This window comes from Haemaphysalis longicornis, unplaced genomic scaffold, assembly GCF_048455015.1.
Source record: "Haemaphysalis longicornis isolate Haplotype H1 unplaced genomic scaffold, Haemaphysalis longicornis Haplotype H1 scaffold_3, whole genome shotgun sequence".
NCBI lineage: Eukaryota > Metazoa > Arthropoda > Arachnida > Ixodida > Ixodidae > Haemaphysalis > Haemaphysalis longicornis.
In genome coordinates this window covers 147,589,318-147,613,278 of record NW_027526335.1, presented here as the reverse complement: position 1 = coordinate 147,613,278, position 23,961 = coordinate 147,589,318, and the positions used below count along the sequence as shown (strand labels likewise).

The window sequence follows — 23,961 nt, the reverse complement described above, 5'->3', positions numbered from 1 at the left end:
AATTAGGAGGAATGTATAGGGAGCAAACCGTTATCAACCTAAATAATATTATTAGGCGAATTGCCACAGCCTCACGGAAAGTGCTCAAAACGACAGGGTGGCATGCCTAGAATTTCCGAGCGATTATGGCCACACCGCCACAAGAGTGGGTGCAGCCATCCTAGTTCTTTCTGTATACGAGGTAACTATTCAACAAATTTGTGTGTTTGGAATTAAAATGTGTTTTGGGCACATATCATGCGTGGCTGATTAGCATGCAGAATTTCGTACACATCATCAAGAATATTCAGAAGGCCTCTGCAGTTCAATTGAACAATGTTTTCTATTCCAATTACTGAGTGTTCAGAGCTACTAGAGTGTGACTATTTATGTAGGGTCTTTCGGTTCTTCGCCTCTTGGAAGGGGTTTTTTAACAATCTATGGAGCTTTAGACGGAGGGACCAGCTCCTTCCGCTGCGAAGAAAACAATAAAGGTCCCAGATCCATGTCATCGTCAGATTTGGAAGGGGTACCCGGCGGACCGGCCCACCATACTTGGCACCCTCACTGGTGCCCTTCTTTGTTCGAGCCGCGACCGCCGAGGGCGGCAGGACCGCCTCGGTTGGCACAGGCGGTGCGGCGGGAGTGGGACATACTGCGATGTCCTCCATCTCAATCTCCTCCGGGCCCTCGCGTGTGGTTTGGGCCGGTGAAGAGGAGGAAACAATAGGTGCAGCAGCATCCCCAACGGACGTGGACGCCACCAAAGCCGTTGCTGGCTCCGTGAGCGGTGCGGAGGCCGGTTGGGCTGCCCGAGGAAACCCTGGTGGAGGGGGGGAGCGGCGGAACCGAGCCCGACTCTCGGTACTGGGTCCCCGGCGAAACCAGACGCCGCTCCACCCACCCCCCGGCGAGCTGCGTCGGCGTACCTCCCCAGGGGGAAAGAGGCGAACCTGTTTAGCGCCTCTGGGAAGGTGATGTTTTCTGTTACCTGTACATTAATGAGTTTTTTGTCAAGTTGAAACTTTTCACAAGCACGAAAGTATGCTGCGGGTTGACCCTGAAAATTCACTCAGGTGAAGTTGGTTGCAGTGCAGTTGCCGGAAAGATGGTCATGCTGGCCGCATTTGGCACATGTTCTGCTGTGACAGGAGTTGGTGTAGTGTGTTGTGTTGTGTTTTATGGGACATAAGCAACTTAGGCTATCATGCACCAAACAGAAGGTTTTGTGTATTTTGTGGGTAATACCTGATTCTTACAGCACATTACAGTGTTACAGCGTGTTTCAAAGCCCTGCTTCTTTTATAAAACTAAAAACGGAGGAAATTTTAACAACAGCGTTTTCTCCTAAATGTAGACTGGGGTTAAATGGAATGTGTTCATCGTAGCACCGCCCAAAATGCTTTTTTCTCTGGACCTCAAATTTCGTACATGAGAGTAACATGTTGTTCACTGTTATCTCTTGGTCGCATTTTTCACATCTCGGTTGATCTTCTTTCATGAGAAGAACGTTATGCGTCACATGTGTATGTCTAATGCGGAGACGACATAAAATAACTTCTGTGAAGCGTTCTTCGCATTTGCTTGATTCCTACTCTGCTAGAGTGGGTTTAACTTTGTTAAGTGTGTTGTTTGTTTAGTTATCCCATGAGGACTGCCATGTTTCTCTCAGTTTACTCCGTACAAATTTCATACAGTCGCAATGAGGAATATGTGCTTGTGTTACTGTTTTGCCACCAGCCTGTGAAGCACATACATCAGCTCTCTCGTTACCGTTGATCCCAGCATGGCTCGGAACCCAGCGCAACTTAACTTTCTGTCCCTGTTTTGCTGTCACTAAATTGTGTATTATGTCGCCTATTATGGGTGAGCTGCATTTTTGTAATGTGGGGCTGTTATCGCGCTGAGCGAGTATGTGTAGATAACACTTTTCTGAATGCTTTCCTTCCGTATTCTTTCTACAGCCACAGCAATGGCATACCATTGCGCTGTGAAAACTGCGACCCACTGAGGTAGCCTGATCACCTTCTTACATTTGCCTTGTATTATTGCACTCCCAACATAACATGATGTTTTGGAAGCGCCTGTGTAGAATGGCGTGCAGGCTTTGTACTTTCGTTTACTACCAAATCCTCCTGTAATATGTGTTCCCGCGGTGTTTCCTTTTTTTGAAAGTGTATCAGTGTAAAATCGCACACAGGAGGGAATGTATACAAAGGTGGAAGTTGTTTTGTTTTTTGGGCAGTCGCAGGTAACGTGTCTAGCATACTAAGATCTTGGCATTTGTCTTCAAACCGAAGGAGCAATGGTCTAATAGGTTGGGGTTTGTTAATAAACAGAGTCCTAGACGGGCATTTCGTAACTATGGGATAGCACAGATGTTTCGGTAGTGAACGGATGTTTAGGATGTATGAGCATGCCAGCATGGTTCTTCTGTATGAAAGTGACGGTTCATTGGTTTCAACATAAAGACTGCTAATAGGGGATGTCCAATATGCACCAGATGAGAGACGTAAACCCAAGTTATGTACGGGATCCAGTCGTTTCAAGTAGGACTGCCTTGCTGGACCATACACAATGCAACCATAGTCTAAGCAAAAGCGGACGACGGAGTGATAAACTTGTGGAAGGCATGATCCGTCGGAACCCCATTGTTGGGTGACAGAACCTTAAGTATACTTACAGATAGGGATGCTTTCTTTTTCAAGGTATTGATGTGAGGTAAGAAAGTGAGTGTTTTGTGAAATGCTATGCCGAAAAATTTGTGTTCACTTTGTATTGGTAAATATTTTTCTTTTAGGTGCAGCGTGGGGTCGGTCTGCAGGCCTCGTTTGAGTGAGAAAGGAATAGCGACTGTTTTGTGTGGTGAAAACTAGGAACCATTTATTTATATTCAACTGTAATTTTCTCTCGCATGTCGTTACATTGGAAAATGTGCAAGCTTTTGAAGGTCATCAACATAGGCAGAATACATACTCGACGTTGGAAATACTTTGGATATGGAGTTCATTTTTACGACAGTGTTCTGCTAAGAATACAGCCCTGAGGGACCCCGTTCTCCTGTACAAAACTCCTCGACAGGTTGAGCCCAGGCGCACTTGAAATGAAAGATTTGTCATGAAGTCATTCAGGCAATTCAGCATTCTTCCACGGATGCCTAATTCTACTAAATCCCGCATTATTCCAAACGTCGTGCTTCATGGCAAAATTATGTCTCGTCCATAAACAGCTCCGTAACATCAAAGAAGGTATGGGAGCAAATTCATAAGCTATACGAGACGTACTCCCCCTCCACACTTCCACTTTTAACAGCACCGGATGCGCAAACAAACATAGAAGAACAGGCAGATATATTGGGTGAGCACTTCGCCAATGTAGCGAGTTCCGTACACTATACACAAGCATTCTTGAAGTACAAAAACACAGCTGAGAAGCAACGACTTCCAACATGCGGTGGCACAAACGAAACACACAACGCGTTAATTACACTCCAAGAACTAAAAAGAGCTATTTTGGGTGGTAAGCAGAATGCCCCCGGGCCAGATGAAATACATTACGAAATGCTTGCACATCTCTCGGGTCCATCTGTTGAAGCACTCCTGAAGTTAACAAAATTTGGGTATCGGAAAAAATGCCGGAAGCTTGGAAAAAAGCTTTTATTGTAGCATTCTTAAAACCCGGAAAACCGCCAACCTCCCCCAGTAGTTATAGACCAATAGCCCTTAAGAGCTGTTTGGCCAAAACTTTTGAACTTGTTGTGAATACCAGGTAAATATTTGTGCTACAATCAAATGAACTTCTAGACATTCCCCACACTTGCATAAGCCTTTCTGCGTAATAAACGTTGTATACGCAAGATATCTCCTCTTCTGTAGGCTTTTGGCCATCCTTAACCACCACGCACGCGTGTCGGTTACCTGCCTCGAAGTGAAGAAGTTAAAAGCCCTACTGCGGCTGTGCTAAACTGGCGTACAATCCATACTGCGGGTGCTCCTATTGGGAGTACAAGAATGCATGCTTTTTTCGTAAAGGAAATGCAAGCTAGGAACAAAAGAGTGCAACTTGTTCTTAAAACAATAAGCAAATTTACGAGTTTTCCAGTCAATCCCAATACTCTGAAACAGAGCGTGGGCCAGGGAAACATTTAAAGATTTAAGTGCCCTTATACGGCTTCCTTAAAGACAAAACCTTCTGGAGAAATTCAGAGAATTATCTAGTCACGCGTATAATTCTTATGGCGCATGTCTTTAGTGTGAGTTTTTTCCATCCAAACTTTTGGTTTTTTCTAAATAGTGTCCAACCAATTAACTCCAATCACGCTATTATAATGATTACAGGGGAAACTTTCGCGAAATCGTCTGTATTGTAGAAATGCCATGCGTTAAACGTTTTCCCAATTTCCGTGCGTTTTTTATATTTTTGTTATTTTTTATTTCTTCGAAATTTTGCCCGCCCTATTCTCTTATCTCAATTTACGTTGCTATAAGGAGTACATTTAGAACTTTTGCAAAATCTCCATTATTGTGGAAATGCAGGGCGTTCCACGGTTCCCCACTTACCATTATTTTTTCATATCAAGCTTCTTTATTTGTTAATTTATAAAAAATTCCATCGACAAATTATCTTCCTTTGCGCTAATATAACAAATACAGGTGGAACAATCGCGAAGTCTACATTATTCTTGAATTGCCATGCGGTAGACGTTGTGACGTTTAGCGGATTTTTAAAATTTTTTATTGATTAGTTTTTCAAATTCCCGCTCGACCAATTACTCCATTGAGGTTATTCTGACGATTACATTTGGAATTTTTCCAATATCGGCATTAATGATGAAATGCAGGGTTCTCCATTTCCTGTAATTCTTTTTGATTATTTTTATTTTTTTATTCTTCAAAATATCGTTCGACCAGTTACCTCCATTCGCTAGTACACGTGGAACTTTCGCTAAATCTAAATTGCTGTGGAAATTGCATCCGGTATAAATTTTGAGTTTCCGTGATTTCCTTATATGCTTCATTTTTATTTAGTTTTCCAGAAATTCGCTCGACCCACTATCTCCATTGACGTTATCCTAACAATTCAATTTGGAACGTTCCCGTAATCACCAATATTGTGGAAATACAGGGAGTTACACGTTTTGCCATTTTTCGTAATTATTTTATTTTTTCTTATTTCTTAATTTTTTTTTAAATCTTGTTCAAACATTTATCTCCATCTACGTAATTGTAACAATTACAAGTGAGACTTTCACGAAATCTCCATTATTGTTGATTGATTGTGGGGTTTAACGCGCCGACGCAACGCAGGCGATGAGGCGCGCCGTAGTGGAGGGCTCCGGATTAATTTTGACCACCTGGGGATCTTTAACGTGCGCCGAAATGTCGTACACACGTGCGTTTTTGCTTTTCGTCTCCATCAGAAAAGCGGCCGCCGCGGCCGGGAATCGAACCCGCGACATCGTGCTCAGCAGCGCAACGCCTTAGTCCATTATTGTGGAAATGCCATGCTGTATACGTTTTAGATTTTCCGTAATTTAAAATTTTAGTTTTTGTTATTTTTATTTCTTCAAAGTTTTGCGCAACAAATTATCTCTATTTGCGTTATTCTACGATTACATTTGGAACTTTCGCGAAGTCTGCAATATTGTGGAAATGCAGGGCGTTGCACCGTTCGCAATTTCCCGTAATTATTTTTTATTTTCTTATATTTTAGTTTTTTAAAATTTATTTCAACCAATCATCTTTATTTACGCAATTATAACGATTAAAGATGAAACTTTCGCGAAATTCAATTGATTGTTGTTATGCCATGCGGTAAACGTTTTGACATTTTGCATTATTTTTTATATTCTTGTTTTTTTATTTTTCCAGAAATTCGCTCAACCGAGTATCTCCATTGACGTTATTGTGACAATTGAATTTGGAACTTTCGCGTAGTCAGCATTATTTTGGAAATGTAGGGCGTTACGGGTTTCGTCATTTTTCGTAATAATGTTTATTTTCCTTTGTTTCTGTTTTTTTTTTATTTCGTTCAACCAATTATCTCAATCCACGAAATTATAACGGTTACAAGGGAAACGTCCGCGAAATCTACATTATTGTGGGAATTTCCATGCTTTATACGTTCTAGAATTTTCTGTATTTTTTATATTTTTGGTATTTTTTAGTTCTTGCTAAATTTCGCTCGCCAATTATCTCACAGTACCTTATTCTAGGATTACATTAGTAAGTTTTGCGAAGTCGCAATACTGTGGAACTGCAGGGCATTACACGGTTCGCCATTTTCTGTCATTATATTATAAATTTTGCTTATTTTTTAGTTTTTCAAAATTTCGTTCAACCAGTTATCTCCATCGACGCAATAATAACGGTTACAAGTGAAACACTCGTGAAATCTACATTACTGTGGAATTACCATGCGTTACACGTTTTGACATTTTCCGTAATTTGGCATATTTTTGTTATTTTTTTAGTTTTCCCAAATATTGTTTGACGCCCCTCCATTTACGTTATTCTAACGATTACATTTAGAACGTTCGCAAAATCTGCATATTTGTGGAACTGCAGGGACTTACACGCTCCTGGCTGTCCGGGTACTTCGCGAAGAATGCTACGCGTTCCAAAAAGTTTCAAAATTACGAATTCAGCTTCAGGATAAAGGCTTCAACCACCCCTAACCGGGCACCGTGCCAGTGAGTGGCGACGCCACAAACCCTGAGCCACTAAAGTTATCTGTGACAAACTAACTTGAAAACAAACAAAGAAAGCAATGGTAGACGAAAGAATGTTTAAACGGTTAGAGCGCTTTCAGAACCTCAACGGCCATATTTTTAGGTAGCGTAATCCTTCGAAGAGTGCCGCCGCCTATTCCCGCTGCCGCCGCATTCGTAAATCCTATTCTCATCCATCTTCCGCTTTCGTAGTTCGACGAGAAATCACTGGAGGTAATTACGCACACGTCTTTGTGCTTTTTACGAACGGTATCTGGCTGTCCATGCCGACTTTCTACCCTTCAAAATAACAATGCGTGCATCAGCACGCCCGGATGGCGCTATTGCGGCGGCAAGTGGTGGCGGCAGAACATCCACCGTCCAAAATACTATGGGGCATTTCCACCGACTTCAACTGTAGTGGAGAACAGTGGACATTTCCCCTTCCCTTGATCGAAGAAAACTAATGAACGGGTGAGGCCCTTTATTCATGTTCACCATGCTGTGGACGAAAGCACAATAGAAGGGCTTGCTTACACATACCTTGGGAAACGAAGTAACAACAGAGCTACATCTGGTGCGTGTATTAACAGGCTGCCATAGCGAGGAAGAGAGAGAGAAAGATAAAACTTTATTTTATTTAAAGTAGCCCATGTCCGGGCTGCCGAAAATGGGGTTCTGGGGGGCCTGGAATACGTTCAGGCGGAGATTCCGCAGGTGTCAGGGGCCCGCACGTGGGCAATGTGCCGGGCGAGGCGAGGCCAAAGAATGGGCCGAAGATCAGGCGGAGGAGCGGCCCAGCTTTGCCGTGAGTATAGAATGTGGGATGGTAAAAAGGTGTGGATGAAGAAAGTGAGGTGATCGCCTGGCGCGAGGACGAGTCCAGTGTGTGCGTAACGTCGGGGTAGGCACCACACACCTGACCGTGGGGCGTGCCTTCTCGGGTCGTTATATAGTGAAGAACCAGGTCACAAGGGAGGGAGAGAGTCTGGGCCTGGCGGCTGTAAGTGCCTTCGCGGCGTGTAAGGTCAGGAGTGGGAGAAGGAAGATAGCGGCGGGAACTGCGAAGGTCCTTCAGCTGTTGCCTCCGGGCCTTGCGATGGGCGGCGCGTTCTTCCTTAGGGCTGTAGTCCTGGGGTTGGGGTTGGGGGGGGGGGGGGGTTGAGGGTCGTTCGGGTTTCTATCCGCACGAGCAAGGGCATGAGCCCTTTCGTTCCCTACAATTGCCTTGTGTGCCGGGAGCTATTCTAAAAATACGTGCAGGTGACTGTGGGCTGCCATGTAGCATGTCAGCTCGTGATGAATGTGCGTAGGTAAGGAGGTATTTGCGAATTCTCTGAGGGAGCCTTGACTATCCGTACGGATGGTAATTTGGCCAGTGGAATGGGTTTGCAGCATGATCGAAACGGCGATGTCTTGAATTTCAGCAACTGTAGAAGAAGGGACATTACAGTGTTGACGGATGATGTCTTCACGTGGACCTACCGCAACAACTGTGGCTACGTTGTCGGTAAACGTGGCGTCAGTGTAATGTGTGTCATGTGATAGCCTGGAAAGATAGAGGGCTCTACTTCGGCGCCTGCGGGAGTCTCAAGATGGGTCCATGTGACGCGGGATGGGCTTGACAATTATTCTAGGAACTGTGTCCCATGGTGGAGGTTCTTTTGGTTGGTAGAGGAGATAAGTGGGATGTCGCAAACCTATATCACCCGGGATGGTACGTCCTTGGGTTGACGTCGTGAGCCTGTGCAGTTGGGCAGTGATGTGCGTGGCTACTTTCTCCTCAAGAGTATTGTGGTGGGCCGTCTCGGCAAGAAGATAGTTTGGGGCAGACATGGGCACACCGAACTCCGTACGGGAGCATTTCCGGATGGCGATCTCCAATTTATTGTTTTGAGTTTTCGTGTGTTTAAGGAAGGGAAGGGCGTCAAAACTTTGTAAAAGATAGTTGCTTTTACTATCTCGCGACGCTCGTGTTCTTTGAGGCCTGTTTTGTGACGGATGACTCGACGAAGCATGTTATTGATTAAATTGATCTGATTGATAATACTTTTGGTCCATACTGTGCTCTTCCCATCTTACTGCCATATAAAGCCGAGAATGCCGATGTGGGGTCGTCTGTGAAGTGGGTTGCTGTTGACAGTGAGGCTGTTGACTCAACGATAGACGTCTGTTTGTTTATTTCTCTGATTAAGAACAACGACGTATTTTCATTTTTCTGGGAAGCATTCCAAGTTCACGGATTGTGCAAGAGCTTGAATAATATCCAGACCATCCTGGGGGGCACGCTCCTGGTCACCTGGACTGCCTCGGAAACTGGAAATTGCGATATCGTCGCCATAAATGGCATTTCGAAGATCCGGAACCGAAAATAATTTAGAGGGCAGATTTTTCATAGTTAAATTAAACACAATGGACAATAGGATGGAGCCTTAAGGCGTATTACGGCGTATGGAGAAGGGGGCTGACGGTTGGTTGTCGGATCCAATAACGCGGGCAGTGCGATTGGGTAGAAAATCTTTAATATAACTCAAAAGGCGTGTGCCAGGTCGAGTTTCTTGAAGGCTTTGGAAGATCGCATCATGGGCAACGTTTTCGAAAGCCTTTTTTAGTTCCTTGCCAACGATAGTGCGTAGTTGGGTGGTGCTTGGGATTTCAAACACGTCTTCCTTAATCCGGAGCACCATGTCGTGGGTGCTGACATGCTTTCGGAACCCAACCAGTGAATGGGGGAAGTGGTTTCCGGCCTCTAGGTGCTATTCGATGCGAGTGAGAACCATTTTATCCATTAGTTTCCGATACAGGAGGTTATCGATATAGGGCGCAGGTTCGTCGTTGAAGTTGCTGAATTGCCGGGCTTTCGGGATAAGGGTAACGTGGGCCTCTTTTCATTTTGGCGGCATACTTCCAGAAAGCCACACCCGATTGATATGCGTCAGAAGCTCTTCTAATTTAGAGTCAGGAAGGTTACGCAGAATTTTATACGTTACGCCATCCGGTCCAGGGTATGTGCATCGGTTTAGTTGAAACAGAGACTTCCGGAGTTCCGCCACAGAAAATTAAGAGTTAGTTCCGGTATCCATATCTTCTCGGTAATAACATATATACTCGACAGTGAGTATCCGATGGATGCATCGTGGGTAGAAAGTGTTTCGAATTTCTTCTATGAGGGCGCGTTGATCGAGGTGCTGTGGCAATAATAGTTTTTGAAGGGTTTGTCGAGGTTTTCTCCCTCCAAAGAGGGATCTGCAAAAATCAAGCCATTGCTGTGTGGCCAGTGTGTCCGCGTATTCCCGGCATTCCTGCTGTAGGGCTACGATTCTTGAGTGGAGTCACATTGCGTTTGTTTAGGCGCAAGCGTTTCAATAACGTGCGACGCTTTTTCCCAAATGACAGGAGGTGGCTGTCAACATGTGGATGGACTTCGGTGCGGGCGATCTCTTCAGTGTGTCGGGAAATTGTTGAATGTATCGCAGTACTCCACATGCCTACGGGCAGATTACTGGTGTCAGTAGCGTCCAAAGCTGCTCTAGCGTCTGACCGGTTGACGAGTTTTGTACGACGAAAGTTGATGCTACCTTGACTGCTGCGGGAACTAAAAGGAACATGTATTTCCAAATTGTCAGGATTGCTTTCTATAATTTCGTCAGTATTGTCTCATGCTTCTCTGAGAGGTCCTCGGATCCATGCGAAAGCTAGGGTGGTGCCCGGCTCCCGACCTGACCCCGGTCGTGTAGGGGCAGATGGTTCGTTGAGGAGTGTCAATTGGTAAATGTCAACAAAATTTGCCACTTGACAGCCGAGTGGTACCACACGAGCGTACCGCCACGTAGTATGAGGACAGTTGAAGTCACCGAGGTGGAGGACAGTATAACGAGAACTCGCAGTAAGGATGATGGTGTGTAGCGGAGTCAAAGGTGCTGAAGGTTGGTTGGGGATCAAGTACGCATTGATGACTGTGAGTCCATATTCGCCTCCAGAGTAGTGGTGCTGACATGTTCGTACGAGGGTGTATCAACATGCGTGGTGTCATTTAGGGTGCTAGGGAGGTCTTTACGGACGTAGGTGAGTGTCATGGTAGGTGTGGCGCTCGTGTCTACGATGCCTCGGCGACGATGGGTAATACTAGGTTGTGAAAACACTTCATAGCCGCGAAGTGGAAATGACCCTCCAGCTTCTCGAACATTAAAGATATCTGGATGTTTTTCAGTAAATTCCATGTGCTGTAGAAGAAGGTTTTCCTTCTTCGGAGCCGACGACAATTCCATTGCCAGACTATGAGGGATTTACGGAGATAGGTGGCTTTGGAGCCAATGCTGTATCGAATCGTATTCTTCGGCCGAGGTGGGTGTGCGTTTATGCGGAAGGCGGTCGTCTTCAAGCGATGCAAGGCGGACGGTAAGCTCTTAAAGAGCAGCGAGTATTGGAAGTAGAGCTTGAGATAAGATGGAAGAGACTACTTGTTCAAGCAAGGAGGGAGGATTTGATCCAAGGTGACACGAACAATGTTTTGAATACCAATGTGGGTAACGATTGGCTGCGTAACTTTCAGGACGAGGTAGGGGCAAACAAGGGGTTGATTTGTGGGGTAGGCGAAGGTAAAGAAGAGGTTTTTGGGTGGGGGTGTGAAGGGTTGGCGGCAGGAGGATTGACGGATGGTGTAGAAGTAGATGTGTTGGGATTATCTGGGTCGCTCACCTGTCGAGTTGGAGGAGGAAACGGGCTGTTGACACACTGTACGTTGGCGATAACCTCGTGTTTTCTGGAATACAGGCGTGCAGGCAATCCCAGGTTTTGGGGCAGAAAATGTGGTTGGCTTTGAGGCCCACCAGTTGCCTGGATCTTCAGGAGCGGCTCCGGTTTCGGTTCTTGAAGCCATGGGGTGACTTCTCCCGCCTTTTGCTCCGGCTGCGTAAGGAAGCTAGAAGTTCAAACCGATGAGACGTGGGCAAAGCAGGCCAATGTTTGGCTGAAGCAGTCAATGGAGTTTGCTCTTGGGTTTTTATGAACCGCCGTCGCATGTCGCATAGTCCTCGTGCGTTCCTGCAGTGCCTTCGTGGCCTCGTCGGGGCAGGGCAATATGGGTCCGTCACTGGATGTTCGCCACTAGAGTCGACGCACCGAGGCTCGCAGTGAGTGATCACAAGTGTCGGAAGGTGACTGGTCTAGAGGACACTTGGTCCCGCAGGTTTCGCCACGCAGGGACACTTTTCGGTTAGGGTAGACGAGGGTCCGGTGCTCCAAGCTAAAGCAATGAAGGCATTGCTGACTCTTGGGGCGGGGCGGGTAGATGTCTGAACTCTGCTGAACAGAGGACAGCGTGGTGAGGTAGGGTAGGTTCTTCGATTGTGATGAGAAGTGAAGCGGCCTGACCAAGCCAGCGGAAGTGCAAAAGCGTTCGAGGCGGCAAAAGAAGGTCAGAGTGCCGGAAGTCTTCTGAGGTAAAGAGACGCGCCATGTATAACACCCTGAGCGTTGTTGAAGTTGTTGGCCTCGTAAGTTATGGTAGGGTGCAATTTCCCTAGGATAGCAATCTGCTGAAGTACAAGACGTTTTGCGGCTGCCGAATCTCGATATGCATCCGCCGCTAGCAATTTTCAAGTGCGATGCACTTCTTAAGCGACCCTGAACCTGCGTCCACCGGCGATGTCCGCATAGCATACCCACGTGGGGGATTGGCCAGGAATCTCCTCGTCTTCCTTGGCAACGGGGGGAGATGGGCGCGCGCTGCCTGGCCACTGACATGGCACATACCCACGTGGGGGATTGGCCAGGAATCGGGCGTGAGAAGGGCTAATGCACCCGCTTAAAGGAGTACTGACACGAAATTTCAAAGCTGAGATCCGCTCTAGCAATCAAGTACAACGACAACACAAATAGGTGTCTGTGACTAAATGCATCTTTCTTTCTTTATAGTTGTGTGTGTGTGTGTGATCTCTCTTTCGCGAACATTACCGAACCGCGCAAATTCAACTCGTGCATTCGCACTTTCACATTCTTCCCCTCGGGGAAATGCGGGGAAATTTTTAGCGCGTCGTAGCGTGATGACAATGTCGCGACATTCTTACTTCGTCAAGTGGGCTGCTTGTTGGACGGCCTGTCCGATTGTGGTGGGGTCCACCGCAGTCAAGTTGGTGTTGTTTTTGAGCTTCAGGATCACAGTTCGGGGCAAGAGTAGGCGGGGCGCAGTAATGAAGGGGGTCCAGGGAGCGTATGCGGCGGTAGGATTCATGGTCCGGCCAATCGAGGCCGCGGCCGCCGCGACGCGGAGCCCAGGCCTCTTTCAGACACAGGGATAGGCAGCTGGAGCCAGTACTGGCCAACACGGGAAGATACCAGATGCGGATGCTGGATTTGTGTATCCAGTAATACAGAAGGTGTTCACAGACCTTCGACAGAAAAAGGAGCAGGTTCTGAGGTCAGGAACAGGAATAATTTGCGTTCGGTGAACAGGACAACCACGGAGGCCACTACAGGCTCGATCATGTAGTCTGCGGTTGAAACGCTGGCAACAAAACATGGCGGCGCCGCCGCTTCCATAGCTCGGAAAAAAAGAGAGACGGAAGTTCGGTAGGTGGAAACCATGGAGGAAAGAATACTCAGGAGAGGCCCCTCGCATCTCAATGCATTGCTAAAAGTGCGGAGAACCTGACGTCATTTTTGTTGGGCCCATAAACAGCGTTTCCTAGTTTTTTACGGCTGTTGCAGCTACATCTGGCCAAATGCCACGGACAATTCTTTACGGCGCTTTCACTCCGGCTTCCTCGCTACTCTTGAAACACAGCGCAGTCGCTACGGCAAACTTTTTTTAGATTAGGTCGGTTTGAAAACTCCGCCCTTGGAGGCGGCCCCAACTTGTATCCCGGCCGCAGCGGCGCTGGCGTCACCTCGCGATCGGCGAAGCAAGCAGCCGCCGCCGCCGGCTGCTGCCGCCATAAGCCTTCCCGCTCAGCGTTGGCGAGCGCCACAGTCGGTGGTTTGCTTGCTTCGCGTTTCTTCGCTGCGAAGCGAAGCGAAATTCGCAGCTGCCACGTATAGCAAAAAGATCGCTTAGCAGTACGGTCCCAAACACTGCTCCCGTCGCCTCCGTTCGCTTTCGCGAGCCGTCCGTACCGCGAAGCTGTTATCAAACGGGAAACAGCAGAAGAGAATGGGGAACACTAATGGGCTCAGTGGGCTCATCGACATGGCGGGCGCGGCTTCACAAATGTGACATCAGGGCCTCTCCTAACCTTTTCTTTCCTCCATGGTGCAAACTAATCCGGGCAGCCGACAATAGCAGTACGGGCTGTACAGAGACCGGGCAGCTGTACGGGGGGCGCCACCACTCGGCGCTCCCTTCGTTAGTGAAATGAGTCGGTGCATTGGGTTACGCAGCTTTCCGTTGCATTCGCCGTGTTTCATTCGTTCCTTTGAATGCTTAGGGGGTGTTGTGAGCGGATATATGTGGTGAAACGAAGTCTAGACAAATGTAAAGAGTTTTTCAATGCACTAACGGCTACGCAAACTTGTTGGACGCTTTCAAGGCTGGGTATGGGCTACATTAACATGAGCTCTGCTTGCAGCGATGTACTTTTGGCTCTACCGTATCAGTTCGAATATAACTATTCGTATAATTATTAAGTGCGAGTGCACTTCTTAACCGACCCTTGTCATCCGTCCGGCGCGCCGTCCGCAGCCCGCTCCGCCAGCAGGTGTTATCTCTCCGCGCTCCTCCTCCTCTCCCCTAGCAACGGAGCGCGCGTAGCAACGGAGCGGCGCCGCGTGAGGGCGCGCGCATCGACGGCGCTCCGGCGGTTTGGGCGCGGGCGCGCGCGGCTGCGCGGGCGTAGTAACGGGTTGCGCCGCGTGAGGGCGCGTGCGTCTCCTCTCCCTCTCCACGCGTACCCTCTCCACTCCACGCGTACCCTCTCCACTCCACTCGTTTACCGCCCCTGCGTAATCAACTCGTGCATTCGCACTTTCACATGCTCCCCCTCGGGGAAATGCGTGGGGAATTTTTATTTCTTCTTAAATGCAATAACGGCTGCGTTAAACACGTTGGGCGGTTCAAATGTTGTGTAAACGGACTGAATTGACAAGAGCGCTTTTTGCAGCGCTCTCCACATGGCTCCGCCCGATCTGAGAAGGAATAAAACTGCTTACTGGCACTTAAAATTTCTTCACTGGTTTCAATTAGTACGGTTCACGCACAAGCCTTAACAGTGGGATAGCTCGATACATGTGATTTGAAGATAAAGCCACTTACGTACGAGTTCGATTAGCGTATTGCCGTAGAAACGTTGCGGCAGTTTACACTTTCTGTAACCGTGAGCCATAACCCTTCAGGTTTTGTCAATGACCACACGGGAGCCTAAGAGCCGAAGTCTAAATGACGCGTTTGTAGTGGTCATATTATCAAGAGCCAAAGGAGGTCAACCGCCCAACAGCCCAAGCTAAAACCCCATCTCCACGTACCGTTTTACGACCTGCGTGGAATAAATGCTAACACGGATAGTTAAAATGTGGCCGAGTAATAACGTCAGCCTCTGTTTTACTGGTTAAGTATTCTCTGTAAAGCACTTCAAATTCGCGTAATGCCTTGTGAAGAATAAAAAACGAGCGACTAGTTGCCTCAAATTGATGTGCATCAGACCGAGTCCTCCGGAAGACTCATTTTCGACACTCTGGAAGAAGTTAGGATTTGGAGAGGGGTTTATGGACGTGCAAAATAAACAGAAAAACCATCCACCCCTCCGTCTCACGACGGCCATGAAGGAACGTGAATCTTTCTTCTGAAGAAATAAAATGGTTAAGATTCAAAGTTAAAGACGTTGCGGCCATAAGACCAGCTTGCGTGCTGTTAATATAAAAGCTGATCTAGTGAAAGTTCAAATTCTGAAGGCAAGCAAGGAATCCCTCACGAGAAACCTTTGCCAGAAACCATCGGAGGCGTTATACGGAGGAGTGCATGATTTATCAAGCGTACATGGCCGCTTCTGCTAAAACGCGACCGCAGCAATAACTTGTGAAACTGAAGGGAGGTTTTTGGCAACCCCCTGTCTGTCGGGCTGCCGCCACGTAGGAATTGTTTTTTGAAAAACCATTAGCCAACTAGCCAGCAACCATTGCAAGTCTTATTACACACATAAAGCAATGCTTTTCTACGCCAAGCGGTAACGTTCTACTTCTATGCGGTGTTTAGTCTGCAAACTCTTCCCGATGGCTCTACTAATTGTATATATGTGATATAAGCACATTTGTAAGGTAATTCATGAAGTTACATAGTGTCGTCCGTCAGAATTCTTGTTTTGGGGTATCTCTTGGAAGGTGGCCCACAAACTTGTCTTTCGCTCGTGCACGACGCCGCTTCGAAATCAAATCTAAAGGCCAGCACAGCAGCATTCTTGGATCGTCTGCACACAAATATTTTGCTGTAGCATTTAGCTGCAATATATTCCTCCACACACCAAATTTGACGCAGGCATGAAAACAATTGGTTCCAATCCATTCTGTGAGAATGGTTAGATAGAAAAGCTGTAAACGTCACCCACAACTATTGCCCATGCGAGGTCACCTGAATTCACACACGTGGCTCTACAAAGAGTTAAACCAGAGATTCTGACTGCCATTACCTAGGATTCCTAGGGGCGCGTCCCGAATGCACAAGCGTCAGCCATGGCCAGGCTAGAGCAGCGAACGCCGCTGCTGCAGCCTGCACGTGCGTCGGAAGAAAGTAAACGGTGATTAGAGTCATTCTAAGGGTGAGACAGCGGAACCTAGCCATCCCGATGTGCAAGCTTGGGGCTAAATCACCACGTGACACACGCGCGGACAACGAAGCAATTCGGAATCTGAGCTTAGTGATTTTAATTTATACCGATTAAAAGTAGTTAGTTTAGTAAGTTTGGAAATTGCGAGGGAGAATAGGGGACTCTTATAACCGTTATTTATCAGGACCAGTCGTTCGTTTCGCCTTTTGTAATACGTGTTAAAACACCACCGAAGTGCTATTCACAAATTTGGAAAACGGAGTCTCATTCGGGGCAAACAGTGGGCAAAAGGTAGTGTGTTTAGCGGCCAGATGTCTGTATGTGATCTCTACATTTTGTTTTCCTGCCCTGCAAACCAATCACTAACGTATCTGTGCCGTAGGACAACTTACTTCCGCCGTGCCCGGGTTACCCATGAGGTGTTGGCGAACAATTTAATCAAGTCTACGAAGGAAGCGCCCAATGGACGCGAAGCTGCGCCTAAAGAGGCCCACAACAACCGTCGCTAAAGCAGACGAGAAAGCCTGGTCACGCCCATTCGCCCGCCGGCGTGAGCGTGCGGCGAACGCTGGCTAAATTCGCTTCGGCATCTACACTGTGCTCCGTGAATGGAAACAACCTTTTTTTCGCAGTCGCGTTGGGAGTTTGGTGTCCCGCATGCCACGAAAGAACCGTTGCCTGGTACAAGTAGAAAGCTTTGCTTTAAAACTTGCACGGAGGAATGGACTTGCATGTCCAGCTTGACTTTCAGCTTGGCGCAGTGAACGTCGTCTGCTATTTGTAAATTAGGGAGTATGGGCGTAAATTAGACACATGACATGCCTCGTTACGGTCTCAGCAGGGATTGTAGTTGGGCAAGTTGGTGCATAACTTTAACAAAACGGCGCGAAGCACGGGACAAAGGGAAGACAAAGACTTTAGGTCGCCTCTTGACTAAAGATTTACCAATCTGAAGAAAGTTTTAGATGCCAAGCATCTCATGCTCAGGGCAATGTCCGGCGTCCGTCCGTTGTCCGCACCTCTCCCCCTACAGTAAAAAAAAGAAATAGTTAGGGGCGCCTGGTTTCGACCCTACGACTCTGGCCAAAACGGGAGGTACGCAGCGCTCTTACCACTGTGCTACAAAAACGAGACGGGAGCAAGTGCTACGAACGCGTCTTATGTCCTTGACTCATTCAAACTACGTCAAGAAGCTACTGATACAAGGAAAGCACGCGAAGCTGAACGTCAATATAAACGACGAACTGAAAACTTTAGAGGAGGATGTTAGCGTCTCTTGCTTGGGGGGATGTCCCGAGTCCATGCCCCGTCCGCAGCACCTCTGATGATGATTGTGGCAGGATGCCCATAGGGATTGGCCAACCAATCCATCACGAGATAGCTTCGCCTTCAACCACCGTCGTCATCTTCCCGTAGGGGAACCGCTGAAGAAGAAGAAGGAGAAGAAGACAAAGCTGCGAAAACGAGGGCGTGTACGTGGCTCTCAGCCGGTGCACCAACGTCGACAACCTTTACCTCACCAACGCTGACGGAGAATACCGATTCTACCACAGAGACGACAACATCGACAAGAACATGATGGACGAGTTTCGGCGCCTGAAGCACAACCGCCTACTCACCGTAACACAACAGTACTTGCGTGCCTTTGCCACCGGTGTGGACCCGGACGTGGAATTCCGTCTGGCCCAACTAAACACCAGATCACTCAACATAACGGCAACTCGCCAGCTGCGCGATAAGGGCGCATGCGCGTCTCATCTCTCATCTCCTCGTCTCCACTCCATCTGCGCTATATAATAAACCTGGTCCGCGCGCCCCTTCCTCAGTTGCTGCTTCGGTTGAGACACCCTGCACCTTCCGATAAGCTGAATGGACGCCAACAATTCTGCTTTGCTTCACCACATAGTTCCCTTCGAGTAGATGGTGTAATTTTTTAAATTACCAACTTCATACCGCCCACCCTGTAGCCTGGCACATGATATTTGCGGTTTCAAAGTTTCCCGAAATCGGTCGCAGGCAATTGATACAATAAAACAAAGCAAAAAAAACGAAAAAAATTACACCATCTTTCCGTAGGGGAACCCTGAGTTCTATGCAAAGCAGCCATGGGGTCGATTCAAGTGGCCATTATTTTCAGTTCATCGTTTCCGTTAGGCTGAGGTACTTAGCTACCGTTATATTTACAGTTTGGTTTCCATGGTAACTACAGCACTTTTCACTTACCGGAACTACGAAATGGGAAATTACGTTGAGCCCATGGCTGTTTCGCATACTACTCAGGGTTCCCCTGCGGGAAAATGGTGTAATTTTATTAGATGCGAGGGGGCTATGTCCCTCCCTTGTCGTTGTTGCGCCGTCCACAACCCCACTGTTCATGCTCGGCTTGCTTAACGCCCGGTGGTGTCTTACCCTTTATTGGCTCCTGGAGCAACAGTGTTACCGGTGTCTTCATGCGCCGGCCCGAGATGAGCCGAGCATGCGCAGTGGGGTTGTGGACTGCACCAGAACAAGGGAGGGACATAGCCCCTACCATGAGATGCTGGAGCGACAGTGTTGCCGGTGTCTTCCTGGGCCGGCACGTGACGAGCACGCTTCCCCTTAAAGGTCTCCTGGAGAGGCATTGTTGCCGGTGTCTTCCTGGGCCGGTGGATGGACGGTCGATGGATGACGGAGCCGAGAGCAAGAGATGCTTTGCAACTAAAAGTTTGGATAACGGGAAATGCGCACAGCCGGCCATTGCTCCTTATTGATACCCGAATGGTCACCCTGGAGACCACGGTTACACCAAACCGCATACACTATAGATGTAGGAGTGTTATCTCTGAGCCACACGCTCTAAACGAGACGGATATTGGGCTGGCGTAAGGCATAAATGTCCGCCGTAACGGCGTTGGAGCATATCACCATTCGCAGAGGCGCCAATTAAATACCCATAAAATGAATTATCCTCATCTTCAACCACTCCACTTTTGATGAATATATTATAGCCGGATTTATGGTTGCTCCTTCAGCGCTTACATTCTAAGCTCGCGGCGTTCTGTTAAGTGTCGGCATTTAGCGCGCCGCAAGTTCTTGCCATAGCCGACGAACGGGAACAAAATAGGGATAACATGGTCCTAAAATTGAATAAAAATCACTCATCCCCACGAAGTGAATCATGACGAGTGGGCGAAGCACAGGGGATTTTTTTTACCGTAATTCACGCCTGAGAGGGCTTACGGCTGCTAAAACGATTTCCAATCCAATCCAATGCAATGCAATGCTCCTCGCGCATACCCAGCATGGCTCTCCAGGAGCACTCTCTCTCTCTCTCTCTCCCTCTCTCTCTCTGTCTCTTTCAAACCTTTTGTGAACCTTCCGCTTTTTTTCTTGTTATCCTTTTGTGAACCTTTTGTTCACAGATGTTTTAACTTACACAGTGCTGTGCGTCTCTTTCTTTCTCTATATCTCTAACCTTTTGTGAACCTGTTATTTTGTTCTTGTCAACATTTTGTGACCCTTTTGTTCACAGATGTTGGTATTTACACGGTGCTGTGCCGTTAGCACGGACGCAGGACGACGAACAAGCATCGGCCTTAAAGTGCTTCGCGGCTAAAACTGTATTTCAGCCCACTATACCAACTACATCTGCCACAAATGCCAATGACGTTACTCAGTATACTCTCACACATTGCAACAGTTCCAAGCAGACAGAAAATCACCGACATAAAAATCGCCGGAAACAACTCATTTCGAGGCGCGCAAAAGAGGTGAGGGACGCGGAGGAAGAAACTTTAATTAGCAAAAATAAATTGTGGGGTGGCTTACTAATCCGGAAGTCCATGGGCAATCCTGGCTCTGTCCGCTTGATTAACCAAGATAATTTGGTCGTCGAGGCTCGAGCTGGACAACATGCTCTCCCACTGCTCACGGGAAGGGTTGGGAATGCGGCGGAGGTCGGGGTTTCGGCCGAACTCCCAGGCGATGTGATATAGTGTGACTTGATTTTCCCAAAACGCATACTCCGGGGAGTATTGTGTGAGGAATACATGATTTAGTCATACTGGATTTTGGGAACGTATTTGTTTGAATTTGTTTTAATATGTTTTCCGGCATTTTAGACAAACTGCGTTGGGCGCAGTCCTCCTACCTAATCAATAATATTGGATTATTTCCTGGAAAGTCTCAACAGGCGTTCTACTGTGTTCCTCCAGTGAGGCATGGTTGGTGAGAGTGCGGGCCAAAGCATGGGCTGTGTCAAGAGGACTGTGATTTGGGCGAGTTGGTGAATGTTCATGATTGACAATCCAGCGCGCGAAAACCCGGCACAAAAAAGAACGAGAGTTAGACAGGTCAGCGCTGCACTCACAACTGATTTATTTTGAAGAAAACATTGGTCATATATACAGATCAGTCTCCCACGTGGCGGTAAATTATTGCACCCGATAACCGCGAATCGTTGTCCGGGAGATCGGGGAAGGCAGGGCTCCACACAATTCTGATCTTGCGAGAGGGGGTGTTGCTCAGGAGGCGCAGTGCTGTTGAAGAAACTGCACCAGCAGCGTAGCTTCTGCACACCGCTTGACAATCGGTGATTATCGTAGTAGTGGTGGATTTAGATGCAAAGAATCTCTTGCTCGGGGCTATGTCCGGCGGCCGTTCGTTGTCTGCCCCTCTCCCCCTACACTATAAAAAAAAATAGTTAGCGGCGCCCGGTTTCGATTCCATGACTCTCTGGCCGCAACGGGAGGTACACGGCGCTCTTCCGACTGCGCTACAAAACCGACACAGGAGCAAGTGCTACGAACGCGCCTCATGTCCTTCACTCATTCAAACTGCGTCAAGAACCTACTGATACAACGAAGGCACGCGAAGCTGAACGTCAGTAGAAACGACCAACTGAAAATTGTAGAGGAGGATATTAGCGTCTCTTGCTCGGGGGGATGTCCCGCGTCCCTGCCCCGTCCGCAGCTCTCTGATGATGATTGTGGCAGGATGCCCCTAGGGACTGGCCAACCAAAGAATTCATCACAAAATAGCTTCGCGTTCAACCACCGTCTTCATCTTCCCGTAGGGGAACTGGTGAAGACGAAGAAGGAGAAGAAGACAAAGCTGCGAAGAGGAGGGCGTGTACGTTGCTCTCGCCCCGTCCGCAGCGCTTCTGATGGTGACTTTCGCAGGATGCCCCTAGGGATAGGCCAACCAAAGAATCCATCACGAGATAGCTTCGCGTTCAACCACCATCGTCATCTTCCAGTAGGGGAACCGCTGAAGAATAAGAAGGAGAAGAAGACAAAGCTGCGAAGACGAGGGCGTCTACGTTGCTCTCAGCCGGTGCACCAACATGAACAACCTTTACCTCACCAACGCTGACGGAGACTACCTATTCTATCACAGAGACGACAACATCGACAAGAACATGATGGACGAGTTTCGGTGCCTCGAGCACAGCCGCCTACTCACCATAACACAACAGTACTTGCGTGCCTTTGCCACCGTTGTGGACCCGGACGTGGAATTCCCTCTGCGCTACTAAACACCAGGTCGCTCAACATAACGGCAACAGGCCAGCTGCGCGGTAATCGCGCGGGCGCGTCTCCTCTCTCATCTCGTCCTCTCCACTCCATCTACTCTATATAATAAACCCGGTCCTCGCGCCGCTTCCTCAGTTGCTGCTTCGGTTGAGACACGCTGCACCGTCCGATGAGCTGAATGGACGCCAACAGTTCTGCTTTGCATCATCACATAGTTCCCTTCGGGAAGATGGCGTAATTTTTTTTGTTAAGGTCAAGCAATCGCCACTACCGCTTCCTGGGTGGAACCGGTCTTGATTGTAAGACCGGTGAGTGTTTGATCACTTGAGGTGACCACTGCCCCGCTGCTCCTTGGTAACGCTGGTATGTGGGGCATGAGTGTACACTGAGGTGGAGTCTTTGGAATACCGCTTGTCGACGGCCGCTGCTCTGACTTTTCTCCTCCCCTCATTATGGTCTGGGTGCACATTTTTGGGGGTTTGCGACATGGACATTCTTTCTGCTTTCTGATGGAAGCGTCTGCGGTTGCTGTATCCCCTGAACCTGCCCTTTATATGTAGCCAACAGTAACCGCTCCACAGTGAACAAGCCTAATTTCAGATGGTGGCTTGCGAGGTGGGCGTCAGTACGTTCTTCGGGCGTGTTGTGAAGGCAGAGACTGAGCAGGCAGGCCGTGGAGGTACTCATGGGTAATCCCAAAACTTGCTTGTAGGCTTTTTGGATGACTCTGTTTAGTTTTTCGACTTGTGCTTTAGATAGGACTGTGTAAAGGGTTGCGTACGTTATCCGGGAGATGACAATGCTTGGACGAGTCGTATTGTGCCCTACTCCTTCATGCCGCTCTGTCTGTTGTAGATTCAGCGAATCATGTGCGTTTATTTTGCTGAGTGCTTGTGTTGGTTCACCACGATAGTGTTCTTGCTATCGGCTTGGATTGTCAGCCCGAGAATTTGGAGGTGTTAGCAAGGGTTTATAGTGTGGCCGTCCAGTTTGATCTGAATATCTTTGGAGTCTCAGGACGTGCCTTTTTGCCTGACTAGTAGTAGCTCTGATTTATTGTGAAGCGCAGGAAAAGCCACCCTCCTGGGCATATTCGTTAACAAAGTCGGCTGCCTGTTAAAGGCTGTGTTTAAGGCCAGCCAGTGAATCAGATACAGTTAAAATTGTGATGTAATCGGCTTACAATGCGTGTTTTATATTGGGAACCTCTTGACTCGCCTTCGTCTGTCTCTGATGTGGATAGGGGTTGAGAAGACGTCTCAAACTCGGAGCACTGCCAGGCGGTTCAAGAGGAAGTAAGCGATGTAGTCATATGTTCGTTGTCCACATCTCGTTCCGGCTAGGCGCTGTAGGACCGCAGTATGTACCGCGTTGTCGAATGCCCCCTTGAGGTCCCGGATGAGGATGGCTCTTGGGGAGTGGCGGGAGGCTGGTACTAGGATGTCTTCCTTAAGCTGGATCAGTACGTCTTGTTTTCCAAGGTGCTTGCAGAATCCGTACATGGTGTTTGGCATCTGGCCTGTGTGGTCCAGGTGTTCTTGCAGCCGCTCGAGCATGATGCGTTCTGAAATTCTGCCCACACACGAAGTTAGAGATATCGGTCTCAGGGTGTCGATGTTCGTGAGGGGGAACCTGAGAAGGCATTCCGCCTTCATTTATTGAGGAGTGCAGAGCAAAGAGTAGAAGGCAAACTACGACGGACATGGGTGAGCCATGGCGCCGGTCATGGTACTGCGTGGCCGAGTGCGAGCACGGTGCTGTAGGCTCGGTGTCTGGATTCCAACTGCCGGCTGGGGACTCGTGCCTCGTGGCTCGCGGCTCATGGCTCATGATAATCTCTCAGCTGCCGAGAGAGAGCTCGCGGCGCGAGCTCTCTCGGCTGCCGTCCCTGAGCTGCCACATTCGCTTTTGTGCTGAGATTGATTTTATATGGTAAAACAAGCACAATAAAGCTTATAAAGACTTCTCACTTGAATTTATAACCCTGTTCTGGGTTGTTATCCAAGCA

The 23,961-nt window shown here is 48.1% G+C and overlaps 1 protein-coding gene across 1 annotated transcript in view; it reads right to left on the bottom strand.

The window, feature by feature from the left end:
- The window catches only part of LOC144175464 (uncharacterized), a 30,948-nt gene extending 7,439 nt beyond the window's left edge, over window positions 1-23,509 (bottom strand). Inside the window, exon 1 of the mRNA XM_077704558.1 lies at window positions 23,321-23,509. Within this exon, the coding sequence (XP_077560684.1) occupies window positions 23,321-23,509 (189 nt within the window). The remainder of the gene's footprint in view (window positions 1-23,320) is intronic.
- Window positions 23,510-23,961: the final 452 nt, after the last annotated feature.